Here is a 19,038-nt window from a genome sequence, read left to right on the forward strand (position 1 = left end):
GTGCTGAAGAGAGCCAGTGGGGGCTGCAAGAAACAGTCCGGAGTGTTTGGACGGGTTTTGAACGGCCTACACACAGCAGAGGTGTACAGAACTCACGCAGAGTCTGACACACACAACATGACTCACACACACACACACACACACATACATACACACCTACTGAAGCCAGAGGAAATGGGGAAAGCAGGCAGGAAATGAACAAAAAGGTCAGACAAAGAGACAGTAAGACGGGGAGAGGAAGAGAAGAGTAAAATAGTAGAGAAAGAGGACATGGCTGCCATAGATGAATATAGAGCACTAGACCAGAGTACAGGAGAGGTTCAACAGACACATAAACATAATAGAATGGATCAGTTGTGTGGAAAACTCTTTCCTCAAACATTTTCTCAAAGACAAAGAGAATTGAGATGATACACACTCATTAGACAGTGAATAGATGTAGATTACATTAGTAAATATGCATTGATATACTATATAGTGGTTTATCTGTGTGCTGCTAACAATGATTGAGATATTAAGGTCAAGAATGATTATTACCTGAATGGATTCCTAATTTACAGCTCATATATTTATAATAAAATTGTAATATTTCGTAATTAAACAAAAATTGAATTTGGTCAGGCAGAATAAGACATATATGTGCTTTATACATCCAATATGCTAAATATGCATGCATGTTTCTAGCATATTGGATGTGTAAAGCACATATTAATGCCTCATTCTGTAGAAAGTAGTTAATAGTGGAAAGCAAAATGACTTAAGCTTAAAGGAATTGTTTTTTTATATTTTAAAAATATTAAAATAAAAGTTAGTTGAAAATATTAATTAATAACAATAATGTAACACTGTTATAGCTGTAGAATAGAACAGAATACTCCAGGATTCCTGAGCTTAGAAAACTATTAGAAGCATACAGTTTTAAGAGCATAGTCCATTCTGTGTGTGTGTGTGTGTGTGTTCGTGCGTATGTCTGTACCTTTATTGGTGAGATGTGTGTGTGGGGGGCGTAACTGTGCATGGAGTCCATGGCAGCCAGGTTCTTATCGCTCATGTGAAGCATCTCAGCACTCTTGCTGTGAGCCAGGTGGGCGGGGCTGTGCTCCAAGGGCGGAGTCTCTTCATCCTGATACCGATATTTCTACAGAGAGAACAGTAGAGAAGGAGTCACATACTCAGAACTACCTCTCCAGCTTTGCATTGTATTTAGTTTGCACAAAAAGTCTTTTAATTTCTACAAATGCAGATTTATTTGGCGCAAGATTCAACATGACACTGAAGAAAGTTCTCAGGGTAAACATTTCTCATCTCTTTCAAGCCCATCTTTCACTTGTCTGCAGCCGCACACTGAAGCAGGGTATAAATGAAAGATCAGAAGACTTTCCACAATCATAGCTCATGGAAGCTATACCAGCTGGATTAAAACATTACAACGTGTTTTAACACTAGTGCTCACAAAATATAAAACTTGTTGACATAACATAAACATGTATGAATATGACACTGGCAGAAAAATCACAATTCTTAATATGTCTCATCTTATAATTAAAAGAATGGTTCACATCAAAATTGTACTTGCTCTCAGGTTAAAGCTGTAGATGGCTTGGTCTCTTCATTAGAACTGATTTGGAGAAATGCAACAATGTATCACTTTCTCGCCAACGGCACCATTGTATTAAATGGGTGCCATCGGATTTAAGAGTCCTGACTGAATGTAAAAACACAATAATCCACAACTAATAAACACCACTCCAGGCCATCTCTTAACATGATGTGAAGTCAAAAACTGTGGATTACTTATAGATTATTGTGATGTTTTTATCAGCACTTTACGCTCTCATTCTGACGGCACCCATTCACTGCAGGGTATCCACTGGTGAACAAAAGATGAAATGCAACATTTTTCCAAATCTGTTCCTATGAAGAAAACACGCGTTGGACAGTCAGACAATAAGTACATTTACATTTTTGGGTAATGTATCCCTTTAGAAAAAAATGTATTTTAACACCGTCTTCTCATGTGGAGATATGTTGATGTGTGTGCACGTCTGTGTGAAATCCCACAGTTTGAGACGCGTGGAGGGAATATTACTGTACCTATTCATTTTCCGTGTCCATCAGTTTACACTGTAATAATGTTTTCAATCTTATGCTACGTGGCGAATCAGTGTATTTTGAAATTAAAAGATGAAAAACAGACTGTGCTGTATCGTGAATAAATCACGGCTGAAGGGCGTGAAGCTTCTTTTCCCTTCGTACTTTTCCTTTTCAAGCAGACAGGAATTACATTGCACCCGCTGTCTGGAGGTGCTGCTAAGATGGCCACCAACTGAAGTGACTTGGGGCTTTGTTTAAACCGAGATCAGACAGAAAAAACGCTTCAGTCTAACCAGGGTTGAGAAAAGAAAAAGGGGAGAAGGGAAGTACAGTCAGCAAGATCACATTACAATGAGCCAGCAACAGCACAACGGCTCAGAGAGAATGCAGGAACAAAACAAATGTGGAGAACACAGAATAGAACTTAATTCAACAGTCTGAATTCATGACAAGTGTCGAATCTAAGGAGAAGACCTGATCTTAAACTGATCGGCAAACTCATGTTTTTACATTTTTTAGGGAATCCACCTACAAATGGTTTACTTAGTTGTCTCTGCATTCAAGCTGAGATAAGAATATAACAGCTTTAACACAAATGATCCGTAATGTCTGTGATGGTCCTGTTGGTTATTCACTGGATTGTCACAAACATTATCCAGTCTGTTCAAACTAAGATAATGTGTACTACACGCCTGACAAAGCCCACCAAACTCTGCAGTTTATGATAAACAGCATTTATGGTAAATTGTCCATAATGACAGTAAAGAGGCGATACAGTATGTGGAAATTAACACCAGTCTTCAAAGAATCTGTGAGGAGATATACAATTAGACACACATACAGTACAGCAGGACAAGTACCCATTACTACACTATCTGCAGCCACAGAATTCCACTTCATTAAATATTTCATTTGATGATGCTTTTATGTGTCGATATAGAGTCTACGTTTCTCTGCTAATTTTAAATGACCCGTGAAAGAGCTTGACAAGCACCTTTTTATTCCCTTTACTGATGTACTTCCTGCAGAAACAGGGTTAAAAGGGTTATCTTTATGCAAATAAACCTGCTGTATTTTACTAACTTCAAAATATAACTTTAGAACTTAATTAACATCACACTTCATTAATATCACACTCTGATCAGCTGATTTAAGGAACAGAAAGAACTACGCTTATGTAGAGTCCCTGTAAACCACCAATATCAACATGGACTCCTGTTTCTGCCACTGAATAAAATACTTAAAAAGGTCACTTTTGATCCTTCCATAAAAGCTAAACATGCAAAATGAAAACTGAATAAAAAAGTATACTGACATATTCAAATAAACCAAAAATAACTCTATAACACAATCAAATCTGCAGTTTTCACACAACAATTAGTAGATTCTGTGCATGTCTAATTATTATCTACTATATTTACATATACTGTATCGCTCACATTCATGGGCCTGTCAAAGAACAAAGCAAAGAGAGACGCAAATGCGCAGAGGAGCTAATACAGTATGCAGTAAGCATTACATATGATTCATAAAGATCGGAGTTATAAGACCAACCCTAAAATGGCTTGCACAAATGTGCTGGCCAACTCCATTAAGCTTTGAAAGACGAAAACCCTGATGCATACTGATAACACACACGCACACACCGCTTGCCTATACAGCAAAGCGTACTTAGTCATAGCACACTGCAGTGTTTGACAACTAAAACTTGCTTCATGCTTCATTAGCTTTAACTAGTCGTTCCAACTAGCTAAATCTGTGTAAAATTCGCAATTCATCAGCGAAATGTGTTCACTCAAACACTGTACGCTTTGACTTTTACCAGTGCTGTCATTACCAATACATGTGCAACTGATATGAACTTCCTGCTTCTAATATTACAAACTGCCTCCCACTTCATTCCCGTACGCTCTTCTGTGCCTAAAAGCCTCTAAGGTATTTAAGCTCAACTCCCTCATCGCTGCAGCCTGCCAACAACGTCGGCTTATTACTTTATCACTGTTACAACGAAGACCATCAGTAAAAGCAGAGCTAATGTAAAGGCTGTCTGCAGTCCTGTCCGTGCTCTAATGAGCTTAACAGCTCAGAGGTTCAATAACTCTGCAGCAGAGCCACATAATTAATCTAAATAATAATTACAATGTAATCAAGATTACAATTAGGGCTCAAAGTCATGTGAAACTGTCAACTTGCAGTGAGTGACAGTTTTAATCACTAAATTGGATGGGGGTGTTGTAATATTGTCTTGCTGCTTGTTTCCTGTGTAATCTATTAATAATTCAGAAAAATGCATATAGGTTCACTGCTGTTGAAAAGTTTGGGGCCATGAGGATTTTAAAAAGAAAACTAATTTTACTTTGTAAATATAACAGAAAAAAAATTAAATAAGTATCATGGTTGTCATGATTATATGAAGCCGCTTGTTTTTAATCAATCACCTTCATTTATATAGCAATTCATATTGTGTTAAACCACTGATACAATATATGTATTCAGAATTGGCAAAAAAATGCTTCTTGAGCCATAAATCAGCATATTAAAATGATGTCTGAAGGAACACGTGACACATGATCTGTGATTCAGCTTTGCATCACAGGAAAAAATTTTTTTTACATTGCAATAATAATTTACAGTACTACTGATTTTACCGTATTTTTTAACCAATAAATCACCCCAAACACTTAAACAATAGTGTGCTTGCATAGTTTATCTTTCTTTCACATAACAATGAACCTTTCAAAACTAAAAGCTTGCAGATTTTCAAGAGGATATCAGTTCATATAAATTCATAGTCCACATACTTCAACGGTTTACTCAGAGGTTCTTGGTAAATTTTACATATAATTACAAAGAAATGGTAAATAACACATGGAATCAAATGTGAAATTTTGAAGTAGAAAAATGTAAATAGTATTTTCTTGTAAACTTGTAAACTCTGTTAACAAGTAGGTTTCATAATCAAGGCACAAGACTGCACCAGGTCTGTAGTGTTTCGGAAAAGCTATATCGCTCTTCTCGGGTTGCCTTTGGAAAGAAATCCCACATAAATTATAGCAACACTTCAACATATTTTTCGCACCAGTGATTCTCCAGAGTTCTAGACTTCAGAAAGCCTTCTATCCCGTCCTGAGGCACTGCCTGAGGAGAATCGCTGTGCCTCTGCTGTCGCCTGCTAAAGGTGAGCTCATTGTCTGCACTTCTCTGTGACAGTTCTCTGGTCTGGTCTGTGGGACAGCTTCTCTATTCTGGCTTTCTCTCTGGAGTTCCTAGCTGCATATAAACTCAGGTAGAAGTCCACAGTCATTACTTGCACATGCTTCTGCACTGTCCGTATTAGCCTCTATGTGACAAATACTGCTGACAAAAACCAAAAAAAACTTTGCAATCTTAAAATAACTAATCTTAAAATTGCATCTTAAAATTCTACAATACTTGCATCTTAAAATTCTACGATACATTATTGTGCTACTAAGAGCTTGTGAGTGTAATTAACAGTGCCACAAAAAGTCTGAGGGATATACAGTATCTGTTTAAAAAAAACTTAATTGGTTGAAGGTGAGTTCCCTACTGTTAATGGAGAAAACGTCTCCAGGTTACGGATGTAACCAAAGGAACAAGACGCCACATCAATGACGCTATGGGGAACGCTTCCAGCATTGTATATGAATAGTATGTGTAATCATTTCAAAGGATGGGCGAGACGTCATGGGAGGATGACGTTATTGGCCAGGAAGCATATAAGCACGTGGAGTGCAGCTGGCTTCAGCTTCTGTCATGAAGCGAGCGCACCATGGAACCATGGTTACATGTGAAACCTAAAGACGTTCCTCTTCAGGAACTCAGGCCGCGTCGATGACGCTATGAGGAAAGAGATGCCCGCACCCCCAGACTTGCAAATCCCTGCCTAGTGTGTGTACCTGCACAGAACAGAAGAGCCCGGAGTTTCTCACAAGTCCAATCTGTAGAAATGGACAATTGTATGGAGAGGTAGACCATCCTGAAGCTTTACAGACCATGGCCAACGAGACCCCAGATAACAGGGCCTTGGAGGCCGCCACACCTCGTGACGAGTGCGCTCTAACTCCTAGCCTCAGTGGGAGCCCAGAGGACTCAAAAGCAGTATTGATGGCATCCAGTTTAGCTTCTGCTGGCCAGCTCACAAAAGGGATTGAAAAGCTGGACTACGACCAGCTGTGGCTTGACCTTAGGGACTTTATGACTGTAACCTGCTCGCGGGCACAGGAACGCCTTGGCCATGCCAGGCACAAACTCTAAGAATGAAGGGGCTGCTGAGAGGCCTTGAATGTCACCTATTCTCCTCAGAGAACACAGTGCTAGCAACAGTGTGGTTTTTATTATCTGCAGACGATCAGAGATCTCCTCTATGGGCTCAAATGGTGGAGGGCCTCTAACACCACAGCCAGATCCCATGTTGGAACCCAGGATCGTACTAGATAGCTCAACCTCAGCACGCCGCGGAGGAAATGTGTCAGTCACCAGGGGGTCTCTACCAACTGAATGTCCACTGAGGGTGGAGTGGTAGGCCTAGATCGCCGCCACATAAACCTTCAGGGTGGAGTGAGTGACCCCTGTAGAGAGCCTGGCCTGCAGGAACTCCAGCACTGTACAGGAAGCATATAAGCACGTGGAGTGCAGCTGGCTTCAGCTTCTGTCATGAAGCAAGCGCACCATGGAACCAAGGCGTTCTCCATAGCATCATTGACACGGCTTGAGTTCCTGAAGAGGAACTGTAATACATAATTTGTCGACCTACAATTATATGGTCCTATCTGCATTCTAAACAGTTTTGAGATATTGAGCTACAAAGTTTTTGCATTCCATAGACTTGTGTAGGCTATCGATAGGGAGTATTTAAATCTCTTTTAAAAGATTGCTCACTTCGAGCTGTTCACTTTCTATGTGTAAAGGAAGCACATCTTACGATATAAAATATTTGTCAATGAACTCCGGATCTGCTGAGGAGCAAATTCTTTACCGTGGTCTTGTAGGTCATCCCTCCTTTCAAACCGTGATCAGTTCAATCTGAGTACTGCACTTAATTTCTCCCTATTTATTCGTACTGCACAAAAAGTGGTTCAGTAACCTTAAATGTTCCAGGGACAGATAAATACAAATGCAGTATTCTGGCTGTCTATATATATACAGTCTTGGGATCAGAAAGCGTAAAAAATCAAAAAGGGCCACAACATTAACACATGTTGTTCAGGGGTGTTTCAAGAAAAATTCTCTCCCCTCATCCAATAAGAAATTCAGCATATATAGTTGTGAACACAACTAGATCGTCAACAGGCACTGTGGGTCACATGAAACTAAAAAAATAGCTTTTTGGCAGCAAACTCACCAGATGGGTTTAGTACAAACATAGATAAAAGTACCCCATATGCACGGTTAAATATACTACTAGATCTTTATTGTTGTAGCCCTGGACCTGGATCTCGTTCAGGTACATGGCATCATGGATTCTACCAACAAATAAAAACTGACTGCCCTGTGTTTGGATCTTCCATCAAGACAATAAAAATCAACACAAAAATGGGTCACTAAGCACAAAATGTGACTTTTGCCATGGCCGCCCCAGTCTTCTGACCTGAAATTTAGAAAATGAAAAGGTTTTGCCACAGTTAGGTGCCAATAGTTGTGGCCAACATCAACTAGAAAAAGCATTTAGTTCACAATAAAGATGTTTCCCTCACTTTCAATTGTTTTACTTCAATGACAGGTTAGAATTTTGTGAATTTTTTGAATGAAAGATCAGAAATATAAAGAACGTAGATTTATTTTCACAGCTGCCTTTGCTCATATTTACCCAAGACGACAATATTAGTATGGGGTACTGAACTTGCAATCTTCACAAACTTTATAATTGTGGGATCACTAAAAAATGAATTGGACACATGTGAAATTGTTACTTTGGCAGCTTTTTACGACAAGACTAGCTAATGTTTTCAAATATTCAAAGAACAAAAAATACAGCAGGCAGTGGGGTAATAAATAACAAACAACTGAACAGTGGAAACAAAATCATTCGTCGCAGCACCAAGAGTGATACCAAACACTCTCCACACAACTGTCTGGCACAAATCTATTCCCAGCATGCATCACAGAGAGTGAGGACTCTGAACATCATTATGCTCTTAGAGAGAAGAAACATAGCTACTGTGTGCAGCAGAGCCATGGCCCACCCACAGTCTGTTCACAGGCCGCCTAATGCAGCATGCACACAGACATAACAAGTACTTTCATTCTGGCAGACTCCAAAGAGGCTGTTTTTTTATATTCTCAAAGTTTTAATGTGCATAAACTAAAGTCAAAACGTATGTTCTTTGGTGTAATTGTTCTTCACTCACTTTCTTTAGCTGCTGTTTGAATAACTGAGGAAATGCAAGCATTATATTTAGTGACTGACAATGTTTCTGTTAAAATGTTAGGCTGCTTAGGTTGGAGAAAATCCCTCAACACTAAAATCCACTACAGTTTGTTTTTATACACTGCATACTGTTGTTTAAACTATTTCAGGTAGACTTCACATAAAAAAAGCAATCTATGAAAAGCCATTTTACATGTCAGTCAAACTATCTTTTCCTGTCTTAGTAAGCAGTTCCTGGCTAGAATAACCTGCAAAGTGAACCAGAGTTCATGCTGATGATCAAAGTCTATCTGAGATTTAAACATTCAGCCTTCCTCACTTGTCTTTATGAAATCATAACGCTGTGACTCATCTCCAGTCGCTAGTTTCTCGCAAACCCAGGCTACATCTTGCCAACAGACAATTTAACAGTCTAATATTAGCCATGAGAATCAAAAGACTCAGAGAGGGACCAAATACTGAAGTGTAGGGGTGGTTTTACTGAGCTATCCACATGTAATTCCCATAGGAACAGAAAAAGCGAACCGGTTGACACCGCCACCATCAAACCCCCGGAGAACTGGCTTACATTACACATTGCCTGTAATCTAAAAGAAAGAACAACAGATCAGAGGTTCATGAATCACGCACCACCAAATATAACTGATATAACAGTGATTTAAAGATTATCTGACCAGCTTTATAGACAGTATGGATTTCATTACATGATCTCATCATTCTGTTGAGTTATCAGTCTTATGGGAAATCATGAGCCGGATTCACAAAACATTCTTAAGAATAAAATTCTTTTAAGACCTAACTATAAATTTATAAATACAAAGAATAATGAATAATTCTTTATATTCTTAAACGTCCTTATCTCGTTTCAAGAATACTGCATGGTTTTTCAAAAGTTCAAACTGTTAGAAATGGCTGAGGTTTATCGGTAATGACATTTTTCAACAACGTTTTCACTCTTTTCCTATTTTCAACACGCTGAGAGTTGTTCTGAACACTCTGTATCGAAAGCTAGCTCAGTGCCAAGTTCTTTGTTGGGCTCAACCCATGTACATCATACGCTGGCTTCAGAATAAAAATGCACGCATGCACAGATACAGCGTACAACCATGGCTGTTCACTTGCGTTTCTGAAGGCAGTAACGCCACTTGAAATTAAGTGTTCGTGACAGAGAGGAAATTAGGGCGATTTGCACATTTTTTTTAACTGTTTGTAAGCAATTCGAATCAAAGATCCAGCTAACATCCAGAGACATAATAAAAAACAAATTTTGGTCCAAGTCCATCTTGTTGGGTCTGAGTCAAATCCTAGTCTGAGTGGGAGACGTTTATGTCTTTTTTTTTTTTATCTTTCATGTTACGCATGGTTACAACGTTCCGTCTGATGCTGAGACCAGAGACCAAGTATCCAGCCTTTAACATAAATCTCTGAAAATGACATTTTTAAGACGGTACGCGTGAGAAATGCATCACCACATTACATCCATTACCATACTTCACTGCTGAGCTTTTATGAAATTGATTCCACAGCGACAAGTACTACTCTGGGCTGCATAAAAGTCCTGTGGAACTTTCTTTGGGATCGCAGTGTTCCATCGGGAATTTGGAAATGCTGCAAAGTTTAAAAAAAACTGACTTCTACGGATGGGTATGCCACTGAGGTGCACACTGAAGATAATGGTGGGTGCATCTTAAAAGGTTTCTCTGACAATAAAACAAATGGGATTGTGCCACTCGTAACTCTGTCGTTCCACTGTATAATAGCTGTGAACCATCATTTTGATTTCTTTGTCAGTTCAATTTCTTTGTCAGCAAGCTTTTTATACTAACAGGGTGTATAAATGGCCTTTCTAACTGTTGCCTGCTGTGTGGAATCTGAACACCGGCAGACGGAGAGATAGACAGGCAGTGAGAAATTAATCCAACATCATTTATTATTCATGGAGACTCTTTGTGAAAACCTGATTCTGCTTTCTCTTTCTCAATGTGCGTGTGTGTGTGTGTGTGTGTGTGTGTGTGTGTGTGTGTGTGTGTGTGTGTAGAGGGCACGTATGTCCTAAATGAGAGTAGTGATCAGGGATCATTTTATCACAATGCATCCAGTATTGACTACACAGGTTAATAAAAAGACAGAAAATGAAACAAATACAGAAGGAAAAAATAACAAAAACGAGAGCGAAGGACTAAACATCAGTTTAGAATCGTACCATTTTCTGTGAGGGAACTGGTATAACGTTAAGGCTCGGAGGAATTTTTCTCCCAGTTTTATCAAGATTATTGCCTTGTGAAAATCCCCAGCCGCATGCGTCCTTACGAAGGAAGGCTAATCGCTCAGAACAGTAATGGCATATCTCGCCTCAGCGTGATTTGAGGTATCATTCATGTCAGCAGCACAAACAGAGCAGCACACGTTCTGCATCAAAGTTTAATGCTTAAGGTTAGTGGATTTGAAAAATCACCGAGGCTAAGAATAAGCCTTATCAGCCAGGAGTAATGATGGAGTAGAGAGAGTGAAAAACGGTAAAAGGGAGAAAGTCGTTACTATACAATGTAACACAATTTGTTACCTTTCGGCACACACGAGTAGGTCAAACAAGGATAGGATAAGTAATACACGGCCTATGTAAAACTGTACTGTTAAATGCCATCAGTCTTTTTTGATGTGATTATTAGTAAATGAGAACACTGTGTGGTTGCCTGGTGCAGCTATAACCTATAATAATTCAAAAAATATGCATTTTGTTGACAAACCTGTACTGAGTACGAAGAAACACTGAATGTATTAACAAAACATCTGTTTTAGAAGCTAAAAAGTTCAAATTGACGTGACGTAGTTTAACGGCAGAGATCCTTTAGCTCCTGTCATATTTTCTGACAGGCATTAAAACCCTTTGCTAAATCCAGCATTTGTAATATTTCACGGTGGGACAAGTAAAAAGTCAAATCCTAATGCTAAGTCTTTTTAGTAAATATGCTTTAAAAAGACTTTGCAACACAACAGACTTATAAATAAATGATGAGGGTGAATACTTTCTTAAGAAACTCTATAGGCTATATCAATATAATCAATATATGAGACAACATATGAGAGCTCTATATGATATTCCCCTGAGCATGTGTTCAGTCCGATGCTGTTTTCTATTCTGCAGCATTTGTTCTCTTTATATTCATTTTGCTCTGCTCTCACTTAACTACCACCATCAAGAGTTTTCAGATATTAAACTCATCAAAATGTAAAATATATTATAGTATATAATATTTATACTTCTTCTTCAAAGTAAGCATTCTTCACTTAGTATCAGGGTTGCTACTGAAATGTATTAGGCTCTGCACAAAACTCATTTTGCTTTTAAATTAAATTCATGCAAGGTACTGTAATTTTTTTTTCCCAAACCAAATTCCAAGCATAACAATTCCAGTCAAGTGTGTCCAAACTTTTTACTAACAGTGCACAGTCAATAAATCTGCGGCCTTGTCTTAAAGGGACAGTTCACCCAAAAATGTATTTAATTTTAGAACCAATAAGACCCTTATTCCTCTTCAGAAGATATGTGTGATCAAATCTGAGAGCTTTCTGAACCTGCATAGACAATAATACAACTACCACATTCAAGGACAAGAAATATAGTGAGAACACTGACAACAGAATCGATGACAGAATTGTAATTTTTGGGTGAACTATCCTTAGAAATGTCATTGGGCTTTACATAATCAACTATGCCGAGAAACAACATGCGAATATTGTTAATACAGTAAGACGCAAAGAATGGAAAGTGAGAGATGAGAATTATCAGACATACAAATGCATTATATATCTCTCATTTTATCAGTCCTTTTCAGAGACGAAGTCTCTCCGTGCCATCATATTTCCCAAGGTCATCATTTCAGCCACTATCCATGTCTCAATCTATTCCACAGGAAGTATCGACCCTGCTCAAATCACAGAGATCTGACACAGAACAAAACTGCAGCCCCGGTCACACAGCATCCCGACCAATCCAAGCACAGGCGTCTTCGTCTGTAGTCAGTTCACACGTTCAGTGTTTATATAAGGAACACATACGAGGAAACTTCTGTGAATCATAATTAGAACCTTACGGGTGTGTAGTGAATGGGTGCCGTCAGAGTGAGAGACCCAAACAACTGATAAAAACATTCAAATACATTCAAAGAGCTGTAAGGGTCAACACAGTACGGGATGGTACGATTCGGTCGGGAACGCTCGTTCGTTGCGTTTTCACTGTCATCGGGAATGTAGCAATAAACTCTGCCATTATAAAACTATATAAGAGTCTTATATAAGACATAAGAGAAACAATATAAAAGTTAAACATAACTTTGTGCTCCTTGGAACAAATAGCAGATTCATAAAACCATGAATGGTAGTTAAATATACCCAAAAGTATTCGTATGTCATGTTTAAACAGACGTCAGAGTGAGCGGCAAATGTCGGAAGGACTAGCCAAGCTTTTTTTTTTATGTTTGCGCACTCCAGTGTAAATAAGTCCAACACAGAGCAGAACAGGTGAAGTACACTTTATCCTGCTGTATCACACAAAAGTGACAATTCTAGTCAACTCATCAACATTCTGTTTAGCTCCACGCTTTGGGTACCCTATGCTTTGCTAGGTACCCCGAAAGGAAGGGTACCCAAAAAGTGGTACCTTTGCCATTTCTGAGAATGGAAATGGACGTTATTGCATAACATGCTGTACTGTACCAAACCACCCCTCTCAGTGGAAACGAGCCATAACTGACAGGTGATCCACACCAGTCCATCAGTTAACATCATGTGAAGCACAGAGCTGAATGTTCTTATGAAACAAATCCCTCATTCATTTTCAACTCCAAACCATTACCTTTGGCAAAAAATTACTCCTCTATCCGTACTGCTTGTAAATGGTGCGCATGTTTCTCTCATGATTCAGAGAGGGCATTTAAAAAAATAAATAAAATAAGCAATTATGGATAGAGGACTCATATTTTAGCCAGGAGCTCAGCTTTTAAGCTGAAATGTATTAATGATGGATTTGTTTTGTGTAAGCACACTAATTTTCATTTCACAAGATGTTAACTGATGGACTGGAACTTTGTAGAATACTGTGATGTTTTCATCATCTGTTTGGCAGCACCCATTCACTCAAAGATGCACTGGTGAGCAATTGATGTAGTTAAATTTCTGATGAGGAAACACAAACGAGCTCGGATGCGAGTGCGTTTTGAGCAAACTTTCATTATTCGGAAATCTATTCTTTTTGAACCACCTTGACAAAAAACACAAACACAAAAAGACCAAAAAGAATGTCACTTGACATAATGGCATATAGGTATGTTCATTTTCAGAAAGACGCAGTAAAAAAACCTGATACCATTGTGAGATGGGCAAAATATTTGAAAGCAATAATAATCCTGAATTTGCATGGTCAATAGGTAAAATGGCCTAAAATTTCCTCAACTCAACTGGCTGGGTTGAAAACATACAGAAATAAAAACATCAATATGAACTGTTGTGAAGTCATAAATAATATTTAACGTCACTGAACTAACCTATACACATCGCTTTATGCGATCAAAATCGTTTTATGGGATGAATTGGCTAAAATTAGCTCAATAAATTTGCAGGTTACCACTAGGGTCTATTAGGTCAATCTGTGACCTCACAGCATGACATGTCAGACGTGTTTTATGATATGATTAATGAAATACAAATTCAGTCAGCCACAACGATGCTTCGAAACGTTTATGCAACTTTTCCAATTTAGCTCATTTTGTGCTTCATAACTGTTTTACAGTTTAAATTAAGCTAACATGCATTAGATAGGCCACAATACATTTACACACAGATATATTGTGGATATATATAGCTTTATTTCTTTTGAAAGATTTCATCCCATGCAGTGTGACAACATGCCCCGCTATTTGGGCATTGTTTTGTTTTTTTGTTTTTTTTGGACAATAAGGGCGGAAATGAGCCATAGCTTTTTTTTTTTACTGTTCCCTGCACCTCCACATCGCCTTGTATGGTCTGTTCAGCTTTCAGCTCGGCCATTTATGGTGTAATGGAGAGAGCCATATTGCCTTTCACAAACTGAAGCGGAAGATTCCCGATCGACCTTCCAAATGTTTTGGCATGTGTGCATCTGCAAAGAGACAGGTGGCTTCATGGCATCCTACCATACAACAAGCATCCCTGACCTAGCAGTGCGTGTGTAATCGCAAAACCCCGTTCAACGGAACCGGCGATGTACAGTAACTGCACACTGTAAATGCCAGGCGAGCGATCACAATCCATTTTTCATTCACAATTCTTTTCAAACCAACCGCGATTTTCACAACTGTGGGTGTACGCATCGGAGAATTCTGTCACCGACGGCACGCATCACCTTTCTAGCATCCTATCCAACGAGAAAACCAGCAGAAACGGGCGCGCGCGCGCGCGCGAACCCCGGCTTACCTTACAGCCGAACATGAGCGAGAGCGTGCGGTTGCTACATATAAGTTTGCACTGGCACATCACCGGTGAAAAGCACTTGAGGTTCCTCAGAGGAGGAGACATCACGTCGACACCCATAGACACAAAACACACCGACCACCGGCCGCCCGCGCTCAGCTCAGCGCGTGGCCAGAGAGGGACCGTGAGGAGTCTCGCGACCGTGTGCGAGGAGCGCGCTCTGTTCAAATAACTCCTTCATCCTCGCTGCTGCTGATGCTGAGTGGGAGGTGAAACGGAGACTGGGAGGAGTTTGTGTGTAATGAACACTAATGAGTGAACGACGCCGACCAGTGGCCTCTGAGTCGCCAGCGAAACATACTAAACATTACAATATTAAAAAGTTTCTTTCTCTGCTTAAAACATTTCTGCAGTCATACAAATTGTTACATAAACCTATATTTTACTATATTACTATTATTATTAGTGTTATGGGAACACTGAGACATGCAACCATCAAGACATTCAAAATGGTTAATTTATTGTAACATTTATGTCCATATTATTATAGCCATACTTTATCAATCTCACAATATCAATATTTTAACCTTATTCATACCAACTGAACTTTTAATTTAGTGCAGTAAGTTGTGATTTCAGCATTTATCATTACCAACAGCAACTGGATTCACGTGTATATCTAAATTCAGTGTTATTACAACATGTTTACTGATTCTATGACAACAATCAGCTAAATGTAACAATCGTGAATTCATATATTAATACTAGACACCTTACAGATGATGTGAGGAAAGAATCTCCGTCACATCTTTATGCTAACTTTTTGTTTTAGGAGCTTTGAAGTGGCCATCATCTTCTCGTGGCGCAAACCGGAAATAAACCGCTCGGTTCCTGTGAGAGTTTGCACTTGCCATGTGAACCTGCACATATCTAATTGAGACCTTTTTTTCATATTAGCAGGAAAAAACCAAAACAGAGCCTTATAAATGAAAACCTATACGGACCGTTGATATTAAATTGGTTAGTGATTTAAATCAGGCGACGCTGTTTTGATGGAAAATTCTCTTTTTTCACACTTCTTACAAATGCAACTAAAATAAAAAAAAACCGCTGCTTTAAAATAAGCACGTCCTCAGAATTATTGTTTATGGTAACTGTGATAAGTTAACTCACTAAATAGACACACACGGAGAGAAGCGTTTGCTCAATCCTCACGATAATTACTAACGAACACATTCGGATATGTTTCCCTAAACTGCGCATTTGTCGGTTTGTCCCACAGGTCTGGAGCGCGGATGTGTCGCATGAGGCCGCAGCGCCCTCTGCTGGCGGCGGCGCGCGGTGAGCTGTCCGTGGTGCTGACTCTCACAGCGTCCTTCGCGGCGCTTGTTCTCGGTAAGACGGGGTGGTGCTATCTGTATGTCTTTTTTTTTAGCCTATTTATTCGTTTGACCGAAAAGCTCTGTCGCTTAACGAGCGCTTCGTTTGCTGTGGGCGGTTTGTCGCTCGCTCGGCGGCGCCAGAGATCCAGGTGAAGGCGGTATTGTGCATTCATCTCAGGAGCGACTGCGGCGCGGGACGTGCTGCTCGTCGATGACGTAAGTCTAGGACGCGCCGCTTCCGCTCCTGCGGTGGCACGAGGACGGTCACCCGGTACAGTAGACCCAAACAAACACACAAAAACATGCCCACGGACCGGACAGTGTTCGGAGCCACTCTTAAGCTGTTTGAATAAAGTTTTGAAGCAAGTGACATTTGCCAACCCCAGCGTGTTTCGGTAGATACAACCACAATGTAGTCAAATGCTGTCTCCAACGATAAACATTACGTTTAATCATGCAAAGCCTAACGGTGCTTGTGATGCCTTTCTTGAAAATAAACGCCTCTTTGTTATTTTGTTACCTTGCTATTTTACTTTAAGGAGTAATTGTTACACACGTGCTAACTGTAATAACAACATATAGTTAAGCATAGTTACATGCAGGTAACCCTAGCCATATAGTTATTAATATTACTCAGTACTTTGCAATTGCACTGTAACCTTTGTTAATTACGGTGTGGCTTAAATCCCTGAAGAAAACTCGAATGCGACATTTATGGCAATTTATTGCGTGATACAGTAAAAAAAAACTAATAGATGTCGCACCACAAAGTAGCCAAATACTTTGTCTGCAGCAAAGCAAAAACCAAACCCTAATCATAACCCTAACCGCATTAGAGGTGTATATCGATATCGCAAGGATTCCAATTTATTGTGATTACCTCTGTGCCCTTGTTAGTGTGCCCTTGTTAGTGCACTTGTCAAAGGGAGCGATGTCGTTTCCTCGTTATGTTCAGCTGGGATGTTTCCATGACAACGATCGATGCGCGCCGGCAGGTGTCGCTGTTTTAATGTCATAATGTCTTTTTGTTGTTGTTGTTGGCATAACTGTTGCAAATTAACATACGTTGTATATTTCAAAATGTCTTTATAATACGCTGATATATAAAAGCTAATGTGCATATAATTCTTGCAATTTTACGTTGTAAAAATCTGCTGGCGCACACCGTGCTGCGTTCGTTGTCATGGGAACATCCCAGCTGAAGATAAAGAGGAAATTACATCGCTCCCTTGGACGGGTGCATTCCAAACGACTAAATAATGACAATAAAGTGCACACTAACAAGGGCATAGGGATGATCACTTGGAAAATGTTGAATTGTACAATTCAAGATACACAAATCATTACACTCCTAACCATATAGTTAGTGCATGCAGTTAATGAATATTACTCAGCACCTAAATGTATTTTTAATTACACTGTAAGAAGGACACCTTAAAATAAACCGTAACCTCTGATAATTACTACTGTGACATTAACTCATTTTAAAATATTGCTTAAATGTCTAAAAACTGTATTTTGAAGGCAAGACACTGCAGGTGAATGGTATAATAATAAAACTAATTATGAGATATCACTATACTTTTCTAGTTGAATAATAAGAATAATTAGGTACGGCACATTATGTTTTCATTCCAAGTCGAAATCGTTTCAATATGCAGAGCATTATCAAATTAAATATGCACTAATTTGCATGATTTCCAGGTTCAGAATTCTTATTTCCTTTGGTTGATATATTAGAGGCTTTTACAGAGGCAGTTCTAGATATTTATCACTCTAAAATAACATACCGTTCACAGCCAGGAGGGGAAAAAAAAGATCGCCGTGTATTTAGGAATAAAATGTCATTTTTAGTGAATGATATACGAACAAGCTGCAAAAACTTTCATAATATGGTTGGAAATATGACTGCAAAGTTTGGTTGATGGAAGTGCTGCCGAATGGAGACTACCGGCTAGAAAAATGTACTTAATCAGATAAAGTACAACGAAATAATAATCATAATAAATATATAATAATAATAATAAAAGTTTCAAATATCAAAATGTACCTATGCACCTGTAGTAAAGGCCTTTGTTGAGCGATAATGATTGAAGTTATTATTAGAAAACATCAGCGGAGTAAAATCTTGGTAGTTGTGGGCAGAGGTTGAAGTTTGTCGGTGTGTGTGTTGTTTTAATTGTGTGTATCTTTCCAATGGAGCACTCCGTTTCCATGGATATCGATATGCTAGGAAACGAAGTGTGCTCTGAAGTGAAGACTAAAAAAAATCTCCTTTACAACTTCACAACTTGTCAATATATAAAGCTTTCGAAATAAGCAGGCAGAATAGATTTAATCTGACATCCAGATAAGTATCATGTATGTTAAATTGCTTTTGTTTATAATACATGATTTTGTATTATACATTTTTAATATTAAAGATCTAGGCAGTATATAGAGCCCAAATCTCAATTCTGTGCAGGAAACTGTTACAAAACGTCGTATGTGTTAGATAAAAGTTGTTTTGCTCTCTCGCGCTGCCTGGATTTTAGAGTTTGATATATCAAGTAAAAATGAAAATAAAATGGAAAAAGTGTGGTTTATGTCAAAATGTGGAGCTGCGTAGCATCTCCTGTATTTTACACATCTATGGTTTTGCCTCCTTTCCCAGAATTCTTTGCAAAAAGAGAGAGTACTCTGCAGCTGGTAGTTCGTATATTTCCCCGTCCAACTAAAAGAGCGGAG

General features: G+C 38.9%; 1 protein-coding gene across 1 annotated transcript; it reads right to left on the bottom strand.

The window, feature by feature from the left end:
* Positions 1-976: 976 nt before the first annotated feature.
* On the bottom strand, positions 977-15,157 carry LOC122335061 (discs large homolog 1-like protein; the record flags this gene model as incomplete). Its single annotated transcript, XM_043232822.1, has 2 exons — positions 14,933-15,157; positions 977-1,138 (listed from the first exon to the last, which is right to left on the bottom strand). Coding segments are annotated over exons 1-2 (279 nt in total), but the record flags the coding sequence as incomplete, so codon positions are not given.
* Between the last annotated feature and the right edge of the window lie 3,881 nt (positions 15,158-19,038).

The sequence above is a fragment of the Puntigrus tetrazona genome, unplaced genomic scaffold (genome assembly GCF_018831695.1).
Source record: "Puntigrus tetrazona isolate hp1 unplaced genomic scaffold, ASM1883169v1 S000000703, whole genome shotgun sequence".
NCBI lineage: Eukaryota > Metazoa > Chordata > Actinopteri > Cypriniformes > Cyprinidae > Puntigrus > Puntigrus tetrazona.